The sequence below is a fragment of the Equus caballus genome, chromosome 19 (genome assembly GCF_041296265.1).
Source record: "Equus caballus isolate H_3958 breed thoroughbred chromosome 19, TB-T2T, whole genome shotgun sequence".
NCBI classification, from domain to species: domain Eukaryota; kingdom Metazoa; phylum Chordata; class Mammalia; order Perissodactyla; family Equidae; genus Equus; species Equus caballus.
The window spans coordinates 32,335,657-32,354,347 of NC_091702.1; the positions used below are offsets into that span (position 1 = coordinate 32,335,657).

The 18,691-nt window shown below is 51.6% G+C and overlaps 2 protein-coding genes across 22 annotated transcripts in view; one reads left to right on the plus strand and one right to left on the minus strand.

Moving 5' to 3' along the window:
- Positions 1–8,626, plus strand: part of YEATS2 (YEATS domain containing 2) — a 100,540-nt gene extending 91,914 nt beyond the window's left edge. For 19 of the 21 annotated variants that reach the window (XR_011429093.1, XR_011429091.1, XR_011429092.1 and 16 more), the window contains 6 exons: positions 406–485; positions 1,161–1,362; positions 3,264–3,490; positions 4,413–4,487; positions 5,280–5,353; positions 6,767–8,626. Coding sequence is in view for 16 of the 21 variants with exons in the window: in XM_023623390.2 (XP_023479158.2) it covers positions 406–485; positions 1,161–1,362; positions 3,264–3,490; positions 4,413–4,487; positions 5,280–5,353; positions 6,767–6,875 (767 nt within the window). In the remaining 5 variants the exon portion in view is untranslated. The remainder of the gene's footprint in view (positions 1–405; positions 486–1,160; positions 1,363–3,263; positions 3,491–4,412; positions 4,488–5,279; positions 5,354–6,766) is intronic. The other 2 variants (XR_011429094.1, XR_011429095.1) reach the window with 1 other exon arrangement.
- A 2,264-nt stretch (positions 8,627–10,890) lies between these two features.
- Positions 10,891–18,592, minus strand: MAP6D1 (MAP6 domain containing 1). The gene is made up of 3 exons (XM_023623397.2): positions 18,150–18,592; positions 13,033–13,150; positions 10,891–12,481 (listed from the first exon to the last, which is right to left on the minus strand). Exons 1-3 carry the CDS (start codon positions 18,527–18,529, stop codon positions 12,401–12,403), a joined length of 579 nt encoding a protein of 192 aa, XP_023479165.1. The 5' UTR covers positions 18,530–18,592; the 3' UTR covers positions 10,891–12,400.
- Between the last annotated feature and the right edge of the window lie 99 nt (positions 18,593–18,691).

The following is an 18,691-nucleotide window of genomic DNA, read 5'->3' on the forward strand; positions in this document are numbered from 1 at the left end:
CTGTTATGCTGCCTCTGAACTTGCCCAGGAACAAGCATATATCCAGTAAAGAGGTCTGAAGAAACTTTTGGACATGCCTCCAGCAAATAAGATTTGATTTAAATCAGGGCCATCCCGGTGGCAGAGTGGTTAAGTTCGCATGCTCCACTTTGGCAGCCCGGGGTTTGCTGATTTGGATCCTAGGCGCAGGCCTATACACCGCTTATCAAGCCGTGCTGTGTCAGGCATCCCACATACAAAGTAGAGGAAGATGGACGCGGATGCTAGCTCAGGGTCAGTCTTCCTCAGCAAAAAGAGGAGGATTGGCAGCAGATGTTAGCTCAGGGCTAATCTTCCTCAAAAAAAAAAGATTTTATTTAAGTCATAACAACTTTATTCAGAGGTTGCTGGATATGTGCTTTCTAGGTGAAGATGCCAGCTGTTTTTCTGCAAAGTCTGTGGAGCAGTATTACGGCTGGAACATTGGAAAAAGGAGAGCTGCTGAGGTAATCCCAATGTCTGCCTATTTAACATGCCAACTGCCACCCAAGAGCCTGGGGGGAGAAGGAACCAGAACCCACGTGCATCCTGGCTGCCTCCACAAACCTTGTCATATGAAACAATGACACTTGCAGCATATTTTGTTAAATATTTGATGGTAGAATTTTTTTTCTCACTTAAAAATATCTCATTCTTCAAAGACCTGTAGCTAGCCTTGAGAGGTCTACTTTCCTTCCTGCATTGCTAAAAGTTTCTAAAAATTTTTTATGAATTTCAGTATATTAAAATGAAATCAAGTATTTATTCAGTACTTAACGTGGCAGCTACTATGCCAGACAGTGGGGTGTAAGAGGAAAGAGCATGTACGAAGCCGTGCTTGGAAAGCCGCAAGAATGTCAGTGTGATGGACTTGGGGAAAGTTGGGGAAGGAGGGAAAGTGGGGGAACATAGGTTGAGACCAGGTGAAAACATTATAGGCCAAACCTAGGAGTTTCAGTTTAATTTTATAAGCATTAGGTGGAAGTTCTTTTGCTTTTTTTTAAGCTGAGGAGTAATCATTTCCTTAGGAAAAAATGATTCTAACAAGTGAAGTTAGCATGGTTGTTTACAACTGGGTGATTTGTTTGAACACGCTCCTAAGTGAAAGAATTTTGTTATGGTTCAAAACTTTTTTTTTTAAGTGGCAAAGAGCAATGACAATGCGAAAAGTCTTACAAGAAATACTGGAGAAGAACCCACGATTTCACCACCTGACTCCCCTCAAAACCAAGCACATTGCTCACTGGTGTCGCTGCCACGGCTACACCCCGCCGGATCCCGAGAGCCTGAGGAGCGATGGGGACTCCATCGAGGATGTGCTGACCCAGATCGACAGCGAGCCAGGTAAGCCGTCGGCGGACTCGCGGAACCTCGTCGGCAGCCTGAGAGCTGGTTCCATGGAACACACTCACATCTCTTCGGCCTCTGGTGTTCCGGCCGCTTCAACCCCAGCCGTTTTCAGTGCTCTCTCCTTCAGCTGAGGTGACAGGACCGAGGACTCGAAGAGTTGCCTTGGAGAACAGAGCCTTTGCTCACCTCTGGCCATGTGTCCTTCCTCCCTCCCCCCAGTACAGTCCCTGCAGAACTGTTTGTGCCCAAGTGTCCCCAGTGTTGTGCCCCAGCCAGGAACATTCCAGCCCATGCCATACAGCAGGCACACGCTGTGTGTTCAGGCGTCCCCCTCCTCAGCACCATTTGTTCTTTGAAGACTCTCCTGATCTACTTCCTCTCCTCCAGGTGGAAGTGACTTCTTCCCTTGTGACCTTACAGCCCTGATAAACGAGACTGCAGTCTCCTTGGAGACGGGGATGCCGTCTTCTCTGGTGCTGTGTCTCTAACCTCACTAGGAGGTGCACTGCCCAGTGTTGGAGGCACGACCTAGACAAATCGTAGTGTTGCAGATGAAATGAATTATTTTATATTAAAGACACAAACAGCTGTGCTGTATGGGGCGGGGGATGGGGCATAAAGGATGTGTGTGGAGAAGAATATTTTGAGTTTTCACCTTAAAGAATAAGGAGGGTTGTTTTCTCCTCCCAACCTCATTTCTGTAGGAAAACAGAAGCCCCACCTCCCAGGCTGAGGGAACTGGGAGCCCAGGGATGGTGTGAGGGTCCTTTCAGATTGAGCGCAGGTCCCATTTTCTCCGTGAAGCTTTCCTGAGAGCCCTAATGCAGGGTGACCTCTCCTTTCTCTGGCCTCTGGTGGCACCTAACATCAGAATCTTGAGGGTTGGTGGGATTTACATGTCTAAGCTCTTTGAGAGCAGAGACCGTGGTCGTTATTCCGTGCTTCACTGGTGCTCTACGTGAGGCACGATACTGTACATGTGCTAGGCTTTCTGTTGACATCACTGATTAGTTTCTGAGCGCCCAGTCAGTAAAACAGAAGCAGCCAGGAGCTGGATGCTCTGCCACCACCCTGCTTGGGGCCCTAATGCCTGTCTTGTACCTGGTCTGGACCTCACTCATCCATAAAGTGAAGGGGATGCGCTAGAAGATTCCTAGAGCCCTGCTGCCTTTACAGTTCTGACCCTCTTTGTCAGGCTTTGTATAAATCAGCGTATGAAAGGCTGATGCACAGTGTTTACTGAAATGTTAACAGTTCTTACCTCTGAGCAGTGAGCATGCGAGTGATTGTTATTGTCTTCACTGTGCATTTCTAAGTTTCCCGAATTTAAAATATGAAAACAATCAGTTTAATATTTTGGGGTTGGGAGGATGGCCTAGTTTTGGGCAGCAGAAGTCAGAATGATGTTCTGTCATTTTTGTCTTAGATTGCGGTTACATCACATCTATCTTTTTTTTTTTTTTATTTTTTTATTTTTAAAGATTTTATTTTTTCCTTTTTCTCCCCAAAGCCCCCCGGTACATAGTTGTGTATTCTTCGTTGTGGGTTCTTCTAGTTGTGGCATGTGGGACGCTGCCTCAGCGTGGTCTGATGAGCAGTGCCATGTCCGCGCCCAGGATTCGAACTAACGAAACACTGGGCCGCCTGCAGCGGAGCGCACGAACTTAACCACTCGGCCACGGGGCCAGCCCACATCACATCTATCTTAACACGAGATGCCTGTCTGCCTCATGAATTACCATTTCTCATGACTATAGAGCCATAGAATTTTAGAACCAGAAAGAAGGTCAGCTCCCTTGATACTTACTGAGCCTCAGACTGTTGGCCTTATGGAGATGGAAAGTCCTTTTCTTTCGTCACCACAGCTGTCCTAAGACTGCTTACCTCTCATTTAGAGTGCCCGTCGTCATTCTCCTCTGCTGACAGCCTCTGCCGCAAACTGGAGGACCTGCAACAGTTTCAGAAAAGAGAGCCGGAGAACGAGGAAGAGGTGGATATCCTCAACCTCTCGGAGCCGTTCAAGATAAACGTCAAGAAAGAGCAGGAAGAGAAACAGGAAGAGATGAAATTCTACCTGCCACCAACACCAGGGTCTGAATTCATTGGGGACATCACACAGAAGGTAGGCGCTGTGGCCTGTGATGTTGCTAGATCACAAGCCAGGTGCGAGGTGCTGAGATGGCCAGCCTTATAAACTGACACCAGACTCCCCTGGTGAAGTACATCTGTGATTTACTTCTGCGTGTAAATCGAGATACGCTCTCTGGGCCACCCCTCTGCCCACGGCAGGGCCCTTGGGCAAGAAAATTAGTGACCTGTGAAAAGATTGCTTCTGGAACATGGAATTGAAGCCAAGGCAGCTAGATAACAGGCGGTTTTTCATTTCATCTCCTTTCTTCTCATTTGTGTCAGTGGCAGCACCTTTCCCTCATGAGGCACGTCCTCATGTTTCCAAGTTATGCTTCCGCGTGTGAGCTTTCCCTGATGTGTGTCTAGCTCCCGAGTGCCCTGCCTGGGGCAGGTGCGCCACACTGCCCTGTGCTACGGGAGAGTCAGTTACCCACAGGATGGAACTCAGCAGCTCTTCGGTGTCGCCACCTGCACAGCTGCTGAGACCCGGAGGGAAAGACAGCGTTTGTGTTCATTTCCAGGAGAAAAACACGGGGCAAGACGCAGCTCCAAGTGCATCCTCATCAGCTTCTGCAAATAGGGCCTTAGAGTTTGATTGCAGGCTTTCCAACTTGTTAAACCCACTGTGAGAATTCGTGGCAAATCCCGACAGTGTTCTCCAATGAAACAGATGTAGGGATAAAAGCAGGGTTTTAATAGCATTTGTAATAATCACTCAGAAACGTGGAGAAAGAGCATATCATATACTTTCAGTGGTTATAGTCTGTGTTCCTTCCCTGCGAGTTTTATCCAGAACAGTTGTAGAGTTATCTTCCAGTGGGCATCTCTCTGGATATCAGAGAAGTCTGCTTGTTTGGAGAGATGCTGTTTTTAATGTAGAAATAGGAACAAGTGGTTTTCTTCTGCCTTTCCAGATTGGGATCACCCTGCAGCCCGTGGCACTTCACAAGAACGTGTATGCGTCGGTGGTGGAGGACATGATTTTAAAGGTGGGTGTCTGCTGGCAGCAGAGGGTCCATGAGCCACCCTAGAGGCTAAAGCCCTCGGGGGCTGGCCCAGCAGGACAGTCTGATCCCAGGCTCTTGTGAGTAAGGGACAAGGACAGAAGTGGAACTGAGATGACAGGTTTTAAGATTTCTCATCTTATTCAGGCTTAAAGTTTTCTCGTTTTTTTTTCTGATTTTTAAATGAACTAAACTGGTTCCTCTGAGTGTTGAAGCATCTGCAGTAAAAATTTCTGTGCTGAAGTCACTCTGATGATATTTTTTAGTGCCATTTCAAGTGCTTTTTAAGAAGTCTGAGGTGACAGTCAGTGCTCTCATTGCTTGAGGAGGTGACAGAAGCAAAGCTTTACTCCACATGTCACAACAACAACAGAGAAACAGCCACAGCCGTCCCATCCCTGGAAGGGGGATGACAAAACTATTTTCCTTACCCAGCCTGAGCCCAGCTCACAGTCCCTTTCCTGGGGGATCCTCTCCAGTAGCAGGGAGACCTGACGAATAACCCTCCCCTGTTTTCCTTTAAAACAATGTCTGATTAATGAAAATTACCCCCATTCGTAATTTCTTAGAATCATGGCCTCTATCATTGTAACCTATTATTCGTGGTCCATTATTCGGACCTTTAATTTTTCCTTAAGGACTTTTGTATCCAAGCATCAGTTGTATCCTTAGATAGAACTGTTTCGAAAGTTTAGGGTGTGGGATGGGGTCAGGTGCATCCCTCCTTGTCAGCGAGCAGATGGCCATTTCTGAGAGTGACAGCGTCTTCTGTTGCAGGCCACGGAGCAGCTGGTGAACGACATCCTGAGACAGGCTTTGGCAGTTGGCTACCAGACAGCATCTCACAACAGGTACCGTTACCTCTTTAGTCGGTGATGTCCGGCTTACAGATATTTCCTGACAGTTTGGTTGCCCATCAGGATGTTTTAGGTTTGCATCAATGCAGTAGGAGATGGAGGTGTCAGTGCTTGGGACGTTCTCAGTGCCAGACAGACTCAGGTTTTGCTTGGTCATTTTGAGAGACTCTCCTGGTTGTGAAAGCCCAGCTGTGCCCAGAGGCCTGTGTCTTCCCAATCGCTGCTTCACAGACACTCTTCAGCAGGACTCAGTTAGGTTACAGGGTTGGTTGAACAAATACGAGCTCTTTGCAGGTCAGGATAATGACAGTGTCCATTATGTGTCACATATTGGGGCCAGGATTGCATATGTTATCTAATTTGTTTTTCGTCACAGAAGTCTTACTCCCTTTAGAAATTGGGAAACCAGGCTTTGAAAGGTGATCTTCCCTGGCTTTCCCAGAAGTGCATGATAGAACCCAGATTCAAACTCAGATCTCATTGGCTGTAAAGCCCACAGGCTCACCACTGCTCTCTGATCATCATTGACTGGGACACTGAATTTCTCTCTTTTCTTAGGAATGGTAGACAGGTAGCCTTTGTTCTACATCCTGGCATTCCTTCCAAAGGAAACAAAAATTTTATCCCATTGCGTTTAAAGGCTGTCGTAAATTTATAAAATTGTAACAAAGTGCGTGAGGACCCAAAGAGGCCTGATGGGAGGACTGTCAGGTCAGACTTCATGGGAATATGATGCCTCGGGCAGTGCCGGGGAGCTCTAAGAAAACAGAGGGGAACAAAGGAGTTCAGCAGTGCCCCTTACTGTGCTGCTGAAACCCAGGCAGGGCTGAGCGCCTTCTGTGGCCCTGGCTCCCTCCATGGTCCTGATTGTGGAGGTACAGCGACTTGGGTGCTTTTGGTAAGAACATCTAATGTCACATTTGGCCTGGCATAGCTCCTTCTCCCATTTTGCCCAGAGGTGGGAAATATGGTCCCAGAGTTCTGAGGTGCTTTGGCTCAGCTTTCACTATAAGACTGAATTATAGAAATATTATCTTTTCTCTTGTGCACTTTACTTCCTTTCTCTTTTCTCAACCCTCAGATTCTTTTTTTCTTAACCATTCAACCAACTTTTTGAAATCCATCTCATGCATGTGACTGGGAAGTCAGATTTGAGCCGTGAATAGGGCTGACTGTCAAGAGGGTGGGCCAGATCTTCGCCAAAGTGAAAAGGAATCAGTGGGAAGGGGAGAGAGAGAGTGCTCCTGCCACTCCTTTCCCCATGGCCCTAAATCAGGCCTTGTCACTCATCATTGTCCCCTTCTATTAGAACCCGTGTCGGGGGGGTGGGCCTTCTGATAAATTAAGTGATTAAATTGTGCAATGGTCAAGAGAACTGCACCTAACACCCTTTGTTTTTTGGACCAGGATTCCCAAAGAAATCACAGTGAGTAATATTCACCAGGCCATTTGCAACATTCCCTTTCTGGACTTCCTCACAAACAAACACATGGGGATACTGAATGAAGATCAGTGAATGGAGTGAAGATGCCCCTAGAAAAGCAGGATTTGAAGCTGCATCGGAAGCTTTGAACTGTGCTGACTCTTCTGTTTGGGGAAGGAGGTTGTTTTCTGTGTGCCTCAGAATATCACGGCTGCCAAACCATTACCTCCACCTAATGCAGTGTAACACCAGAGCGTTCAGTCCCAGATCAGATCCTTTTAGGACAGAAGTGTGTTTCCTCATTTTGGAGTGGAGCTGTGAGTGGATGCATGCTCTGTCAGCTTGCATTTGTCCACTCTCTGTGCAGGCTCCGTGAGAGTCTCAGAGCTGGGCCGGGCCACATGCATCAGGTCCTTCTCTCCTCTGGGTGTCCTCGGGGGCACCTTGGGCCTGAGTCTCCCTCCAAGAGGCAGAAAGTGAGTCTGGTGGACTAGAGATCTCACCCATTCTGTGGGCTGGGGTTCCAGGCAGCCCAGCTGTCACCTGGGAACATCTGGAGGAGGGTTGGCCCTCAGCACTCAGCGGGTGCCCGTGGTGTGGAGGATCCACAGTCAGCCCATGTGAATGAGCTACAGGAAGTGGTAATCACGTGTAGAAAAAATAAAAGCCTGGGAGGCTGCAAACAGAACAGAATTCTTGTTTCATGAGGCACAGGAGCATTGCTACCACCAGTCTCAGAGCACTGTGAAGGGACACACAGATCCCAGAATAGTCAGGAAAAGGTTTCACTATAACCAAGAAGTCATGTTAGTGATGTGTTAGTCACAGACAGCACCCACAAACCTGGGCACTTGGCAGACGCGTACCAGCTTTGCGTACGTCCTGGGCAGAGAGCTGGTTCCACACCATTTGCATGGTCTGCAGGAGCTTCTGCTACTGAATCCATGTTGGGTGGTTGATGGGGAGCAGCCCCTGGGATGGGCCTGCTGGGATTGTTCATCCTATCAGTGTATTTGGTGTCCTCCTCTTCTCTGTTGAGGAGTTTTTCCCAAGAAGAAAAGTGTTTCAAAGAAACACTCACTTGTGAGTGCCTTAAAGGTAGAGAAATGACTGCTGAAGCTGAGAGACAGGGATGTCAGTGCTCAGAAGCGGTGAGAACAGACTGCGTGCATGCGCAGAGCCCCTCTCAATGGGAGGAGAGGTGAGTAGGAGGAGGAAGGTTAGCAGTGCCCTGAGTGATGTCCAGTTCCATTAGACACTCTGTCCCCATCTTCCCAACAGTCTATGTGGAAGGAAAGGAAAGAATTTACTCTGTTAGGAATCTTCTCGAAGAAAATTTGAAACCTGTGAGTCACAGTCAAAGAAACTTATCCACGAAACATAATTCATGTTTTCATGAGTCCTATAGATGTTTGAGTCAGAAGAAGAAGGAGGGAGGTGACTGTGAGAAATCGCCCCTTTTTATTCAACATCTGGGGATTGCAAATGCAGAAGGAAATCTATTTGGTTAGGCCTAGGCCATGCCTTGGCTGAGTATAAAATAGCTTAGTCGTGAAGGCTCAGATAGTCTGTACGTGAACTGCTCCAAGCGGGGTTACTGGCACATGTACAGAGGCATTCAGCGTGGACTGTGCCTGAGACCGACAGGGCGGAGGATTCGATCCCAGTGAGAGCTGAGTCATTTGTTACAGGTATGAACGCCCAAGGAAATTACCTTTTAGCAAAAGAAAGTTAAATGATTTAACAGTCCCCATATGTGTTAATGTCTCACATGTATTTGTATCATAACGTGTAACATAATTGTGGAACAAAAATATCTACAATAAATCTTTTAGTATTTGTGATGGGTTTCTCTGAGTGTGAAGCACTACCCTCTGGGAGGATTCCCCTTGCCTCAGGTCAGAAAGAGCTGGGATGGGGCAAAGGTACAGGTGTTTGTGTGTTTAATTCTTCCACTTCTTTTCAAAAAGAATTTGCAGCTACGGCGAGATAAAGGGTTACAGTTACATAAAAGTCTGAAAAACCTTTGGAAGATCCGTGTTGACCCTGGGCATAATGCTTTCCGACAGCCTGGGGCAGAGGACGCCTCCCTGAGTGAGCTCAGAGCCAAGGCAGAGCAGGAAACAGCGCTGTCTGTGGTCCAGGAGAAACGCTCTGGTGTGTTGGGTTTGCCTGTGCTGAGGTCTGAAGGAATTACTTGGTCCTGCTTTGACCATCTGCTGTCATGATGTCTAAAAAATTACCAAAAAATGCAGAGACATTTCAGAAATGACCACTTTTTATATCCACCATGGAGAACTAAAGGCTTTGAAAGGTTTGGCTCTTCAACGGCAAGCGGTTCTGGGGAGGAGGCATGTGATGCAGCCCAAGCAGGTAGCTTTCCTGGGACCCAGCTTCACCCACTGTCAGCCTTTGGGGAGCGAGTGGTCTGGAGCAAGGAGAGTAGGGCCATTGCAGAGATCCCTTCCTGTTAATTGTCGCCGCCACGGTTTTGACAGGAGTCACAGAACAGGTCGTTAAAGTTCACTGTCACAGGCGCTACCTTAGTCGGGGACTCCCTCTTACTGACTGAAGGAGCCTGTGTGCATGGGGCCAGCGGAGGTGACCCTGCTCCCAGGGGAACGGCCCCCATCTCCCCAGGGTGGGCTGCAGGGCCACCAGCCAGCAGAGCCAAGGTTTTCTCAAAGATGCTTTTTAAGAGTTTGGCCTAAAACCCTGGAGTTATTAGAGAAATGAAAGTCTTGGTATTGTGATGAGTTTTTCTGAGTGTGAAGAGCGGTGGGACTCGGGTCTGAATGACTTTGGGTGGAAGGACCTCAGGGGCTGCTGCACTGGGGCTCCTAGCACATCCGCATGGCTGGTGGAGGCAGTGCGTGGCAGCGCCAACTTTGGTTATGGAGTGATTAATAGTGGACTCTTTGGCTGAAGTTAGCAAACAGAGTGTTTTTTATTTTTTAAAAAACTTTTCTCTTTACAGAATTAATACAAAAATGTTTATTATATAGACACTTTAGCAAATGTAGTAAGGGGTAAAAAATTTTAAATTACCCATAATTCCCCTTCTCAAAGATAACCACTGTTAATATTCCCAGTGCGTTTCTGTCTCTATCTACGTATATTGTGTGTATGATGTATATGTGTTGGGACCACATAGCTGAGACTTGTCTCAGTTGCTTCTCGAGGCCACTCCAGTAACACGATGTCAGGCCTTCCCACAAGGGCGTAGAAAGCAGTTTCTTCTTCAGAACCCAGATCTCCTCATAGTTAATGAAGTCTAGTAAGAAAGGTTATGGGGTTGGGGTGTTTGTGAAAAGCTTTCTGTTCTGGTGCATTCTAAAAAGGATGTCGAGCAGGCACACCTGTCTCCCAGCGGTCAGGCCTGAGGCAGTGGTGCTTCCCACCCCCCCACCCTCGCTGCTGCAGAGTCAACGCTGCCAGGAAGGGGCACCCTGCTCTGTCCCAGCCGACGGCCAGCGGAGCTGATGGGTCTGTCTGTAGAGCAAAAGAATGACTGGGCTTCCCGGGCAGGCTCTGGGGGAGGGGAGGGCACTGCCAGCTGTGCAGTGTGACAAGCTCTGGAGGGAAGGACTGTCAGTGGTGTCAGATGAACCAAAGCTGCGGATGAGAATAGAGCCGGCTCGCTGGGAGGGGGGAAGGGCGCCTGGGCAGGAAAGAACTCCAGCAGCTGTGCTTTGCCGGCATTTACTGTCTGCGCACCTGCACGCGAACGCATGTTCTAGCACGGCAGCGGGTGCTGGCCTCTCTGTGCACATAGGGAAACGGGAAGCTTCAGCTGCTCACAGCTCGGGCGTGGAGAAGCCAGGAGTTGAGCCCACGACTAGCTTCAAAGACAGTCCTTTTGTCCTAGGCTCCCGGGGTGGGGGGTAGGGAGACATGTGAAAGAGGGGAGGTTGGTGGCTTCTGTGAAATCGATAACGCCAGTGTGGCCTGCAGTCCAAAGGGAGAGTTCTCAGGATTCACAAGCCTCCAAGGGACACCAGCAGTGGCCGTGATACGTGAAAGTCCTCGATACCAAGAGGAGGACACAGGAAGACGTATGAGAAGGTGCTCGTTTATAATTAATTTAAAGAAATAAAGTGACAAGAAATGGAAACAGTGCATTTCTGCATTTTAGTAAGATCTGAGATTGTACAGTGAATCTGTGCACTTCCCACAGAATGCCCAGTGGGCAGGCTCTTTTCTCTCCAAAACATCTAACATGCGAACCAATGACATCTGAAATAATAGAACCTTTGTGTAACCATATGGTTTTGGTTTTCCCTTTCAAATGATTCTCTCCGAGCATTTCCTCTGCTGGAGTGAGGGAGGGGCTGTGCCTGCCGGAGCTAGCACCTCAGGGGATGGCCCCCTTTGCAGCCTGAGCTGGAAACACGGCCTCGCCTCCACGCTGAGGCGGCTCCAAAACCCAGATCCCCCTCCTGCAGCTTAAGTAAGTGCTCACCAGACTGGAGCCCGTGTGGGCTGGAGAGGGATAAAGACCCACGGGGAAATCCTGAGTTTCCTTGCCAAAAACTATCCGAAGCTTGTGCCCCTAGTCTCTAAGAAGGAACATAAATTCCTTCAAATGTTTAAAGGACTGCTGTGCAAACAGGGGACCAGGCTTGTTCCATGTGGCCTCACTGGCTGGAATTTAGCACAAATGTCTGGAGAGAGCTGTCTTCCTCAACAGGTAGTAAGCTCCCTGTGACTGAGAGTATGAAAGTAGGGCAGGCGTGAGGGCAGAGGTTGCTGTAGATGACATTTTGAGGTCTTTCAGGAAACGAGGCTAATGCTGCCTTCTTCCCAAAAGTGCTCCCAATTCTTAGTGTGTATGGTAAGTTCCCTTCTAGTCATCAATATGTTAAGGGAAAAAATTAGAATTAGTAATAAAATGGGCTCAGAAAGCTACCACAAGGTCAAAGTCATTCATTCATTCAGTGCATCAAACACTCTCCCAAGAAATGTTTCATTAAATCTAAGGGTCACCTTGGCCATAAGGAAGTTACGTCTTTGACATTGAAACCCTATGATTGATATTGTCTCTTTTGGAAACTCCTTGCTGGTTACTCAGCATCACCATGAGTCCCATGCGGGTGACCACCTAAGATTTTTTCTACACCTTGAACTTGTGGGGCCATTTGTAGGACTATCCAAGGACAGCACCTTGGGTTACCGTAGGTTATAAATTATACAACCTGGGGAAACAAAGTGGACATAACTGGTTCTTTCGAGGACCTGTTAATGTCCATGTTCCTCAGCCCCGATGGACCAATTCAGTTCACAAAAGAATTGATCCTCAAGTTCTTCAGATTTAAAAACTGAAGGATGGCCAAAATTAAGATCAATTAAAAACAGATCTGAAGCCTTCTGCACGCTTCTCGAGGAAGAAGAGGATGGCTGAGGCCCCGAGTGGAGCTGGGCGGTGCCGTGTCCGTCTGAGCCTCTGCACCAGGCCCGCAGCCCTGGCGGCAGCTTGGAGAGGAATGGTGCCCCACAGTGACAAGAGGGACCCTTCCCCTCCTCTGACAGCAGGGGAGCGTCCGGTCCGAGAGTTCACCCCGTCCCCTGGTGGCAGCGGGCTCTGACCCACCCCGTGGCACTCTCCTCTTGGTGGGCAGTCACACGTTGAGGATCCGGGGAGCTGAAGTCTGAAAGATGGCTGAGGGGTTAGGAGCAAACTTCTTCCTCGCCTCAGGGACCTGAAAAATGAAATGTGGCCACGTATCAGTGGGCCTTTTCCTCGACTTGCCCCCTCCCCTCAGCTCCAGGAAAAAAATTCCCTCTTCCCATCCTCCCGAATGGTCCGTGGGGAACATCCACACTGGGCAGGGTCACTGCCTTAGTAGGTTGGATGGCACGAGGACCTGTAGTCTGCTCCCTGAAGCCCCCTTTGGGTGGAATCAGGAAGCTGAGTCATCCCCACCTTCCCTCCATCTTCTCTTCTCTCTCACACAAGAGCCAGGGCCTGGGAAGGCTTGTCACTAGTGCCCAGTGGTCATGGGTAAGATGGGGATTTAGGAGGGGAAGAGACTGTTCCCCCAGAGAAGCCAGCACTAGGGGGACACCCACCTGGCTAATGACAAAGACGGACCTTGGTTTTCTGTTTGTTGAGGGACGATTGGGCACTCAGACACAGCTGTCCCTGGCCTTAATGCCACGTTACAGCATCAAAAAGACTCCTAGTCCCTAACCTGGAAAAAGGCCCCATCCCACACCCCTGCAGCCCTGCAGCCTGGAGCTTCAGGCTGACCTGGAAACTGGCCCCGGGGCTGCTCTCCCATCCGGAGCTGTGGGTTGTGACGACGGTGGCGGGTTTCGCCTTTCTGGATCTCGATGGCTTCACTGCAGTCCAGGCCTGGAATTCCTGTCTGGAACAGAGAGCACAGTCACAACCTTGCCCAGGGTCAGCCATCCCTTCCCCTGACTCCCCTGGGGTCAGTGCCCTTGCCCCGTGCTGCTGGGACTATTCCTGGCCAATATCCACTGCTGAGATCCTGCTTCGGCTCCAAGTGCGCCTTTCTCCTCCAGAGACCGAACTAGCAGGGAAAGTGCGTGCCCCAGACAGACCCAGTTCCAGGGTGCAGCAGGCCTTAGCTGACCTGCCCTTCACTTCTGAGTGTTCCACCGCGCAGTCCTCACCCTGATCCCGGAAGGAAGGAGGAGCGGAAACCTCCTTCCTCTTTGCAGATGAGCAACAGGCTCAGACTGCGCAGGGAGTTGGGGAAGAGCTCAGTCAGCACCCATATCTTATTTATCCCAAACTCGCAGCACCTGGTATGTGCTGGGCCTCAGAGACAAGGCCCAGCCCTTCCCTCCAGTGCTCCCTGTGTTGTCTGCAGCCACTTTGAGGAACCCTGGAGGCCCTGGACCAATTGCTCGCCTCCAGCCCAAGTCACTGGCAGCCCTTATGTCCAGAGGAGGAGCTGGCCTGGACAGGACCCAGCACAGCAAAGGTCCTCCACCCCTGGTTACGACTGAGAAGGAAAAATAAGGCTCAGTGTTTACTTTTTAATAATTTGTCTTAACTCCTGCAAAAGAGAATAAACCATAGTGACCATCTCAAAAAACTACAAGATGGTCTGGCTTTTGCACGGCTCTGCACGTGGACTCTCGTGCATGGGATGCTGGTCTGCGTTTGGTAAAACTGGCTCCCTGGAGGGAAGGGACAAAGGTGGCAGAGCCCAGCTCCACATCCTCAGAGTAGCATTCTTTTGAACACAACTTAATTCCTCAATTCCTCTGAACAAAAAAGACCTATTTTAATTCTGTCAACTCCCCAACTAGATGGTGAGCTCGGAAGGCAGAGACCAGTGTCCACAGGAGCCCCTGGCCGAGGTGATGTTCTCCAGCCAGGGGCAGCACCCACATCTCGGCTGGGTCCACTCTTGTCTTATCGCACCCACAGCCCTGGCCAGGTGTCAGGCCCTGAGGTCAACAAAGTGGCCTTTTCTCCCTGGCAGCAGCACAGCTGGGCACCACTGGGCAGGCCGAGAATGCAGGAAGCAGCTGTGTCTGTCCGGGGTCAGCACTAGGGTGCCAGGAGGCGAGCTGGGCCAGGGCCCTATCGGATCATTTTTGCTTCTGAAGCCACAAGGTTCCAAAGGCCAGCTGCTCGAGCCATCTGCTGCTCTCTTTCTCCTGGGGAAGCAGTCCTCCCCTGGGCGTGCCCTTCTGTCACCAAACGGAGCTGAGCCTTGGGCCTGGCAGCCCAAACCTGCTGCCACAGGGGGGGCTGCAGGGGTCCCAGAGCAGGAAGCGACCAGAGCCAGGGGCTAGAGCAGTGCCTGTGGCTGCTCCTGGGGCAGGGCTGGTGCTGGAGCCCTGGTGAAACGGGGCTGCAGTGGGGATGGAGAAGGGACATCAAAGATAGAACCAGCCAGACATGGTGACCGCCCAGGAGAAGAGGTGACTGCCCAGAGCTGCTTTGCTCTGGCCAAAGAAGATAATAAAAATACAAGACTAGCCGAGTGCACTGTGTGCCTCCTCTCACCAGGCAGGTTCCACACAGTCCACCTCATGCGGGCCTCAGCTGGACCCTGAGGGCTGCAATCCCCCACTGAGGGGCAGGGGCCGCCTGGGGCAATGTGGGGAGCCCTGGACCAAGGCTCTGGAGGCCTGGGTTCTCAGCCCAACATGGCTTCAAACAAATCTCGTAACTTCTCTGAGCCTTAGCTTTCTCTACGGGAAAGGGGGCTACAGATCCACGGGCACGAAGTGCTGAGCCTTCCTGTGGGGCGCTTGGGAAGTGGGAGTCAAGCCTTGTGGCACTTTCACAGCCCTTAACTGCCTCTCCCAGGAAGGAAAGAGGAGATGACTGAGGAAGGCGCTCTTGTAGAAGTGGGTGGAGCTAGAAGCTGGGCAGAGGGAATTCTGGAGGGGAGGCTCCGGGAGGAGCTGGTCAGGAGGAGGGCCGCAGGCTGGCTGGGGGCAGGATCTGCTGTGCCCACCTGGCCGAGCCAGTGAGGCAGGTCCATTCTCACGTGGAGACCAGGGGCTGAGCGAGGAAGAACCTGCTGGGGGAGAGGCGTGGGCCAAGTACTGGTACCTTTGGTTCCCTAATGTGGGCATTTTCTTTGCTCTGGAATTTCTTTAAACAACGTGCTCAGGTAATGCGCATCTTGCAAGAAGGCTCATGCCAGGTGTGGGAGGTGAAGGGTCCCAGAGGTCAGCTGGCGTGGCACTGGGGGGAGCGAAGTTCAGCAGTGGTCCTGTGTCTCTGCCAGATTTGGGAGTGTGGGGGCCCAGGCAGCCAAACTCTGGCTTGTTTCTGCTTTTCAGATGAAGAAAAGGCTGGAGAGGCCAAGGGACCCTCCAAGCTGATACACCAAAGAGTGAGAAGTCCAGAGAGTCGCACTCGGGCCAGTGCTCTGCCATCGCTGCAGGACGCAGAGCAGGAAATGAAGGGAGTCAGAGGAGGCCGCATCTCGGGAGACGATAACCTGTGGGGTGTCTGAGGCGAGACGCACTTGGGTTCCATTCCCTGCTCTGTGTGGCCTTGTGCCAGCTGCTCAAGTTGCTCATCTGCAGAATGGGGACAGCAGGAACTGAAGTGATTCCAGAGGCTTCCTTGGGAAGCCTGGGGAGGGAATCCGTGGGAAGTCCTGAGCCTGGTGCCTGGGACTTGCTAAGCAGAGAGAAATAACTGGTACCTTTAGTGTCACTGCAGCTGGGGTGCCATCTGCTCAACGCGGGTGAGGGACTGCTTCTAAACGCCCAGCCTTTGCGTGAACACGCCCACGAGGAGGAGCTCAGCACCACGCAAGGCAGGCAGGCGGTTCTGCTGAGCAGAGAGCGCTTCCTCCCCCGCGCTGAAGCTGGCTCCCTGCCAGCTCCGCCCTGTCCTGCTCCTGGCGCCTGCACAGCAGACATTTGCGGGGGCTGCGCACCCACGACCTCTGCCGCCCGGACCTCTCCACTCAGGCCGCTCCAGCTGGTTCAGAGCCCCATCCGGCAGCGGTCGGAACCATCCATGGCCTGGCTGGGGCCCGAGCGCTGCGACTCAGGGTCTGCTCTGCCCGCGACATTCCCACAGGCGCTGTGGCAGTTCAGCTTGAGCTCCGTGAACACAAGACCCACCCTGCAACCACCGCTCCCCGACAAGTTCCGGAACAGCTGCCCACCCGTGAAGGAAGGAGCCTCTGGGGAGATGGAACGTTCTGCATGTCTTGACAATGGTGGTGGTGCCCAGGGGTGTACAAAAGTCATCCAGCTGCTCACTTACAAGGGATGAATTTCCCGTATGGAAATTATACCTCAATACAGTTGATTTTTAAAATAATAAAATTGAGGGAGAAAGTTCATACCTTTCTGGCCCTTTAATTCCACAGGTAGCAATTTATTATAAATTATGGTATGAGCAAAGACTGAGCTCTAAGGATGCTTATGACGGAAGGTATTTTTTTCTCTAAGAAAAAGTTTTTTTAAAGGCAATACATGTACGTGTTAAAAAAAAAAAAAAAAAGCAACGGTTCAAAAGACACAGAGTGAAAAGTCAGTCTCCTCCTGCTCTGGCAGCGTCCATCCCCCTCCCCTCCCTGCCTCTCCCCAGAGGTGACCATTGCCTCACTCAGAGATGGCCTGTGCTTATTTGAGCAGACTTGTGTATATCAGTGTCCCTTTTAAAAACACACATAGGAGACACGCTGTCTTGCATCTTGCTTTTTTGACATGTACCTATTGGAGATCGTCTGTCATCAGGCCATCCTGGGCTTCCCAGTAGCCCAGCTTACGGTGGAGCTGTAACTAACCATCCAACAGCAGAGGACAGTGGGATTGTTTCCACCTGCTGCTGTACAATGTTGCGCACACCTTATAGGGATGACCCTTAGCTGCCACCCCTTCAACACCTGTAGGGAAACCTCCTGGAAGTGAAGTAACTGGATCAAAGGAAGTGTTTTTAATAGCCCCAAATTAGAAATACACTAAATATTCAATGCCATGAGAGTAGATTAAAAATATTTGGAGATACTGATCTATCTATAGATTTATAGATGGATAACTAGATAGATCAATGTATGGATAAATGTACACCCATCCGATAAAGTGCTGCACGTCTATTAAAATTCCCCTTGCGGAAGAACATCTGGTAACATGGGCAGCTATCCACCAAAGGTGAAAATGACGTGCACAGTAAGAATCTAACCATGTAAGAATTATAAATGGATATACACTCAAATGCAGGTTATGGGCTAGAAAGTTTGGGGTGGAGTTAGGGGATATTAATTTTCCTTGTTGTCATTTCCGGTTTTCCTACTGTGAGTGCATATTACTTTTGTAATACGAGAAAGAAGGCAGAAGGCCCTCAGGTGTCCCGGGGCAGCGCTGAGGGGGGGTGTGGGTGGGGAGGACCCACAGACCTGTCCTCAGCGAAAGCCAAGTCAACGGGCTTCAGTCGCTCTGTGGGATCCCGAGGGGACCACCGGCTCGGGAGCCCTCTTGGTCCTCACCATTAACGCCCCCCCAGAGGGCACTGGCCAGAGGGAGCTTGGGCAGGTGGCCTGCGCGCACTCCGCCTATGGCTAGGCCCACTTGGTGGAAGCAAGCCGATTTTAACTCGGTCGAAGGCAGGGCTTTCTGGCAGGGCTGCCCACGAGGGGAGCGGGCTGTGAGTGAGGTAATGAGCCACTCGTCCCCGAAGGTGCTCATTCACTCTGAGGCTGGTCAGGGAACAGCGAAGGCGACGCATGCAGTGCCCAGGGACCAAAGGGGATGACCTGAGAGGCCACCTGCCGCTCTCGAAGTCGTGTAGGATGGTAGCTCCAGGCGCCCCCTCTTTCCCACCCACCCTGGTCCTCATGGCTCCTGGCCTCAGTCTCCTCCGACCACGGGCTCTGGATACGATGCGCTCCCCTGCCCCCAGCCCTGTACCTGTACGACGTGGTCGCTGCTGCCGCCGCGTCCGCGTCGCCGATGGGGAGCACGTAGACCCCCCGGGCGGAGGGCGCGGGGGGCTTGCCCCTGCGGCCGCCTGGCCCCGGCCCGCGCTCCTGCGGCGCATCTCTGGGCCCCGCGGGCGCCGTCCACACGCCGAAGTCCCGCTGGTACTGAGTGAGCGGCACGTCCCGGCTGGGGTTCCGGGCGCCGGCGGGGGACGGGCCCCTGCGCGAGGAGGCGCCGCCCGGGCCCGGCTCCTCGCTCTCGAGTTCCGAGTAGCTGTGCAGGGTCAGCGGCACTGCCACGTCGGAGCGGTCCAGCTGGTTCCAGCGGCGCGCCAGGCAGCAGAGGCGGCTGATGCAGGGCCACGCCATGCCGGCCCCGGCGCCCGCCGCTCGGCTCCCCGCGCCCCGGGCCGCGCCGCCCCCGCGCGGCGTCCCCGCCCCCGCGGCCCTCCCCGCGCCGCCGCAGCGCCGCCCCCTGGCCTGGGGGTAGCCCTCCTGGGAGCGGGCAGGGCTCGGTGACAGCCTGGCGGG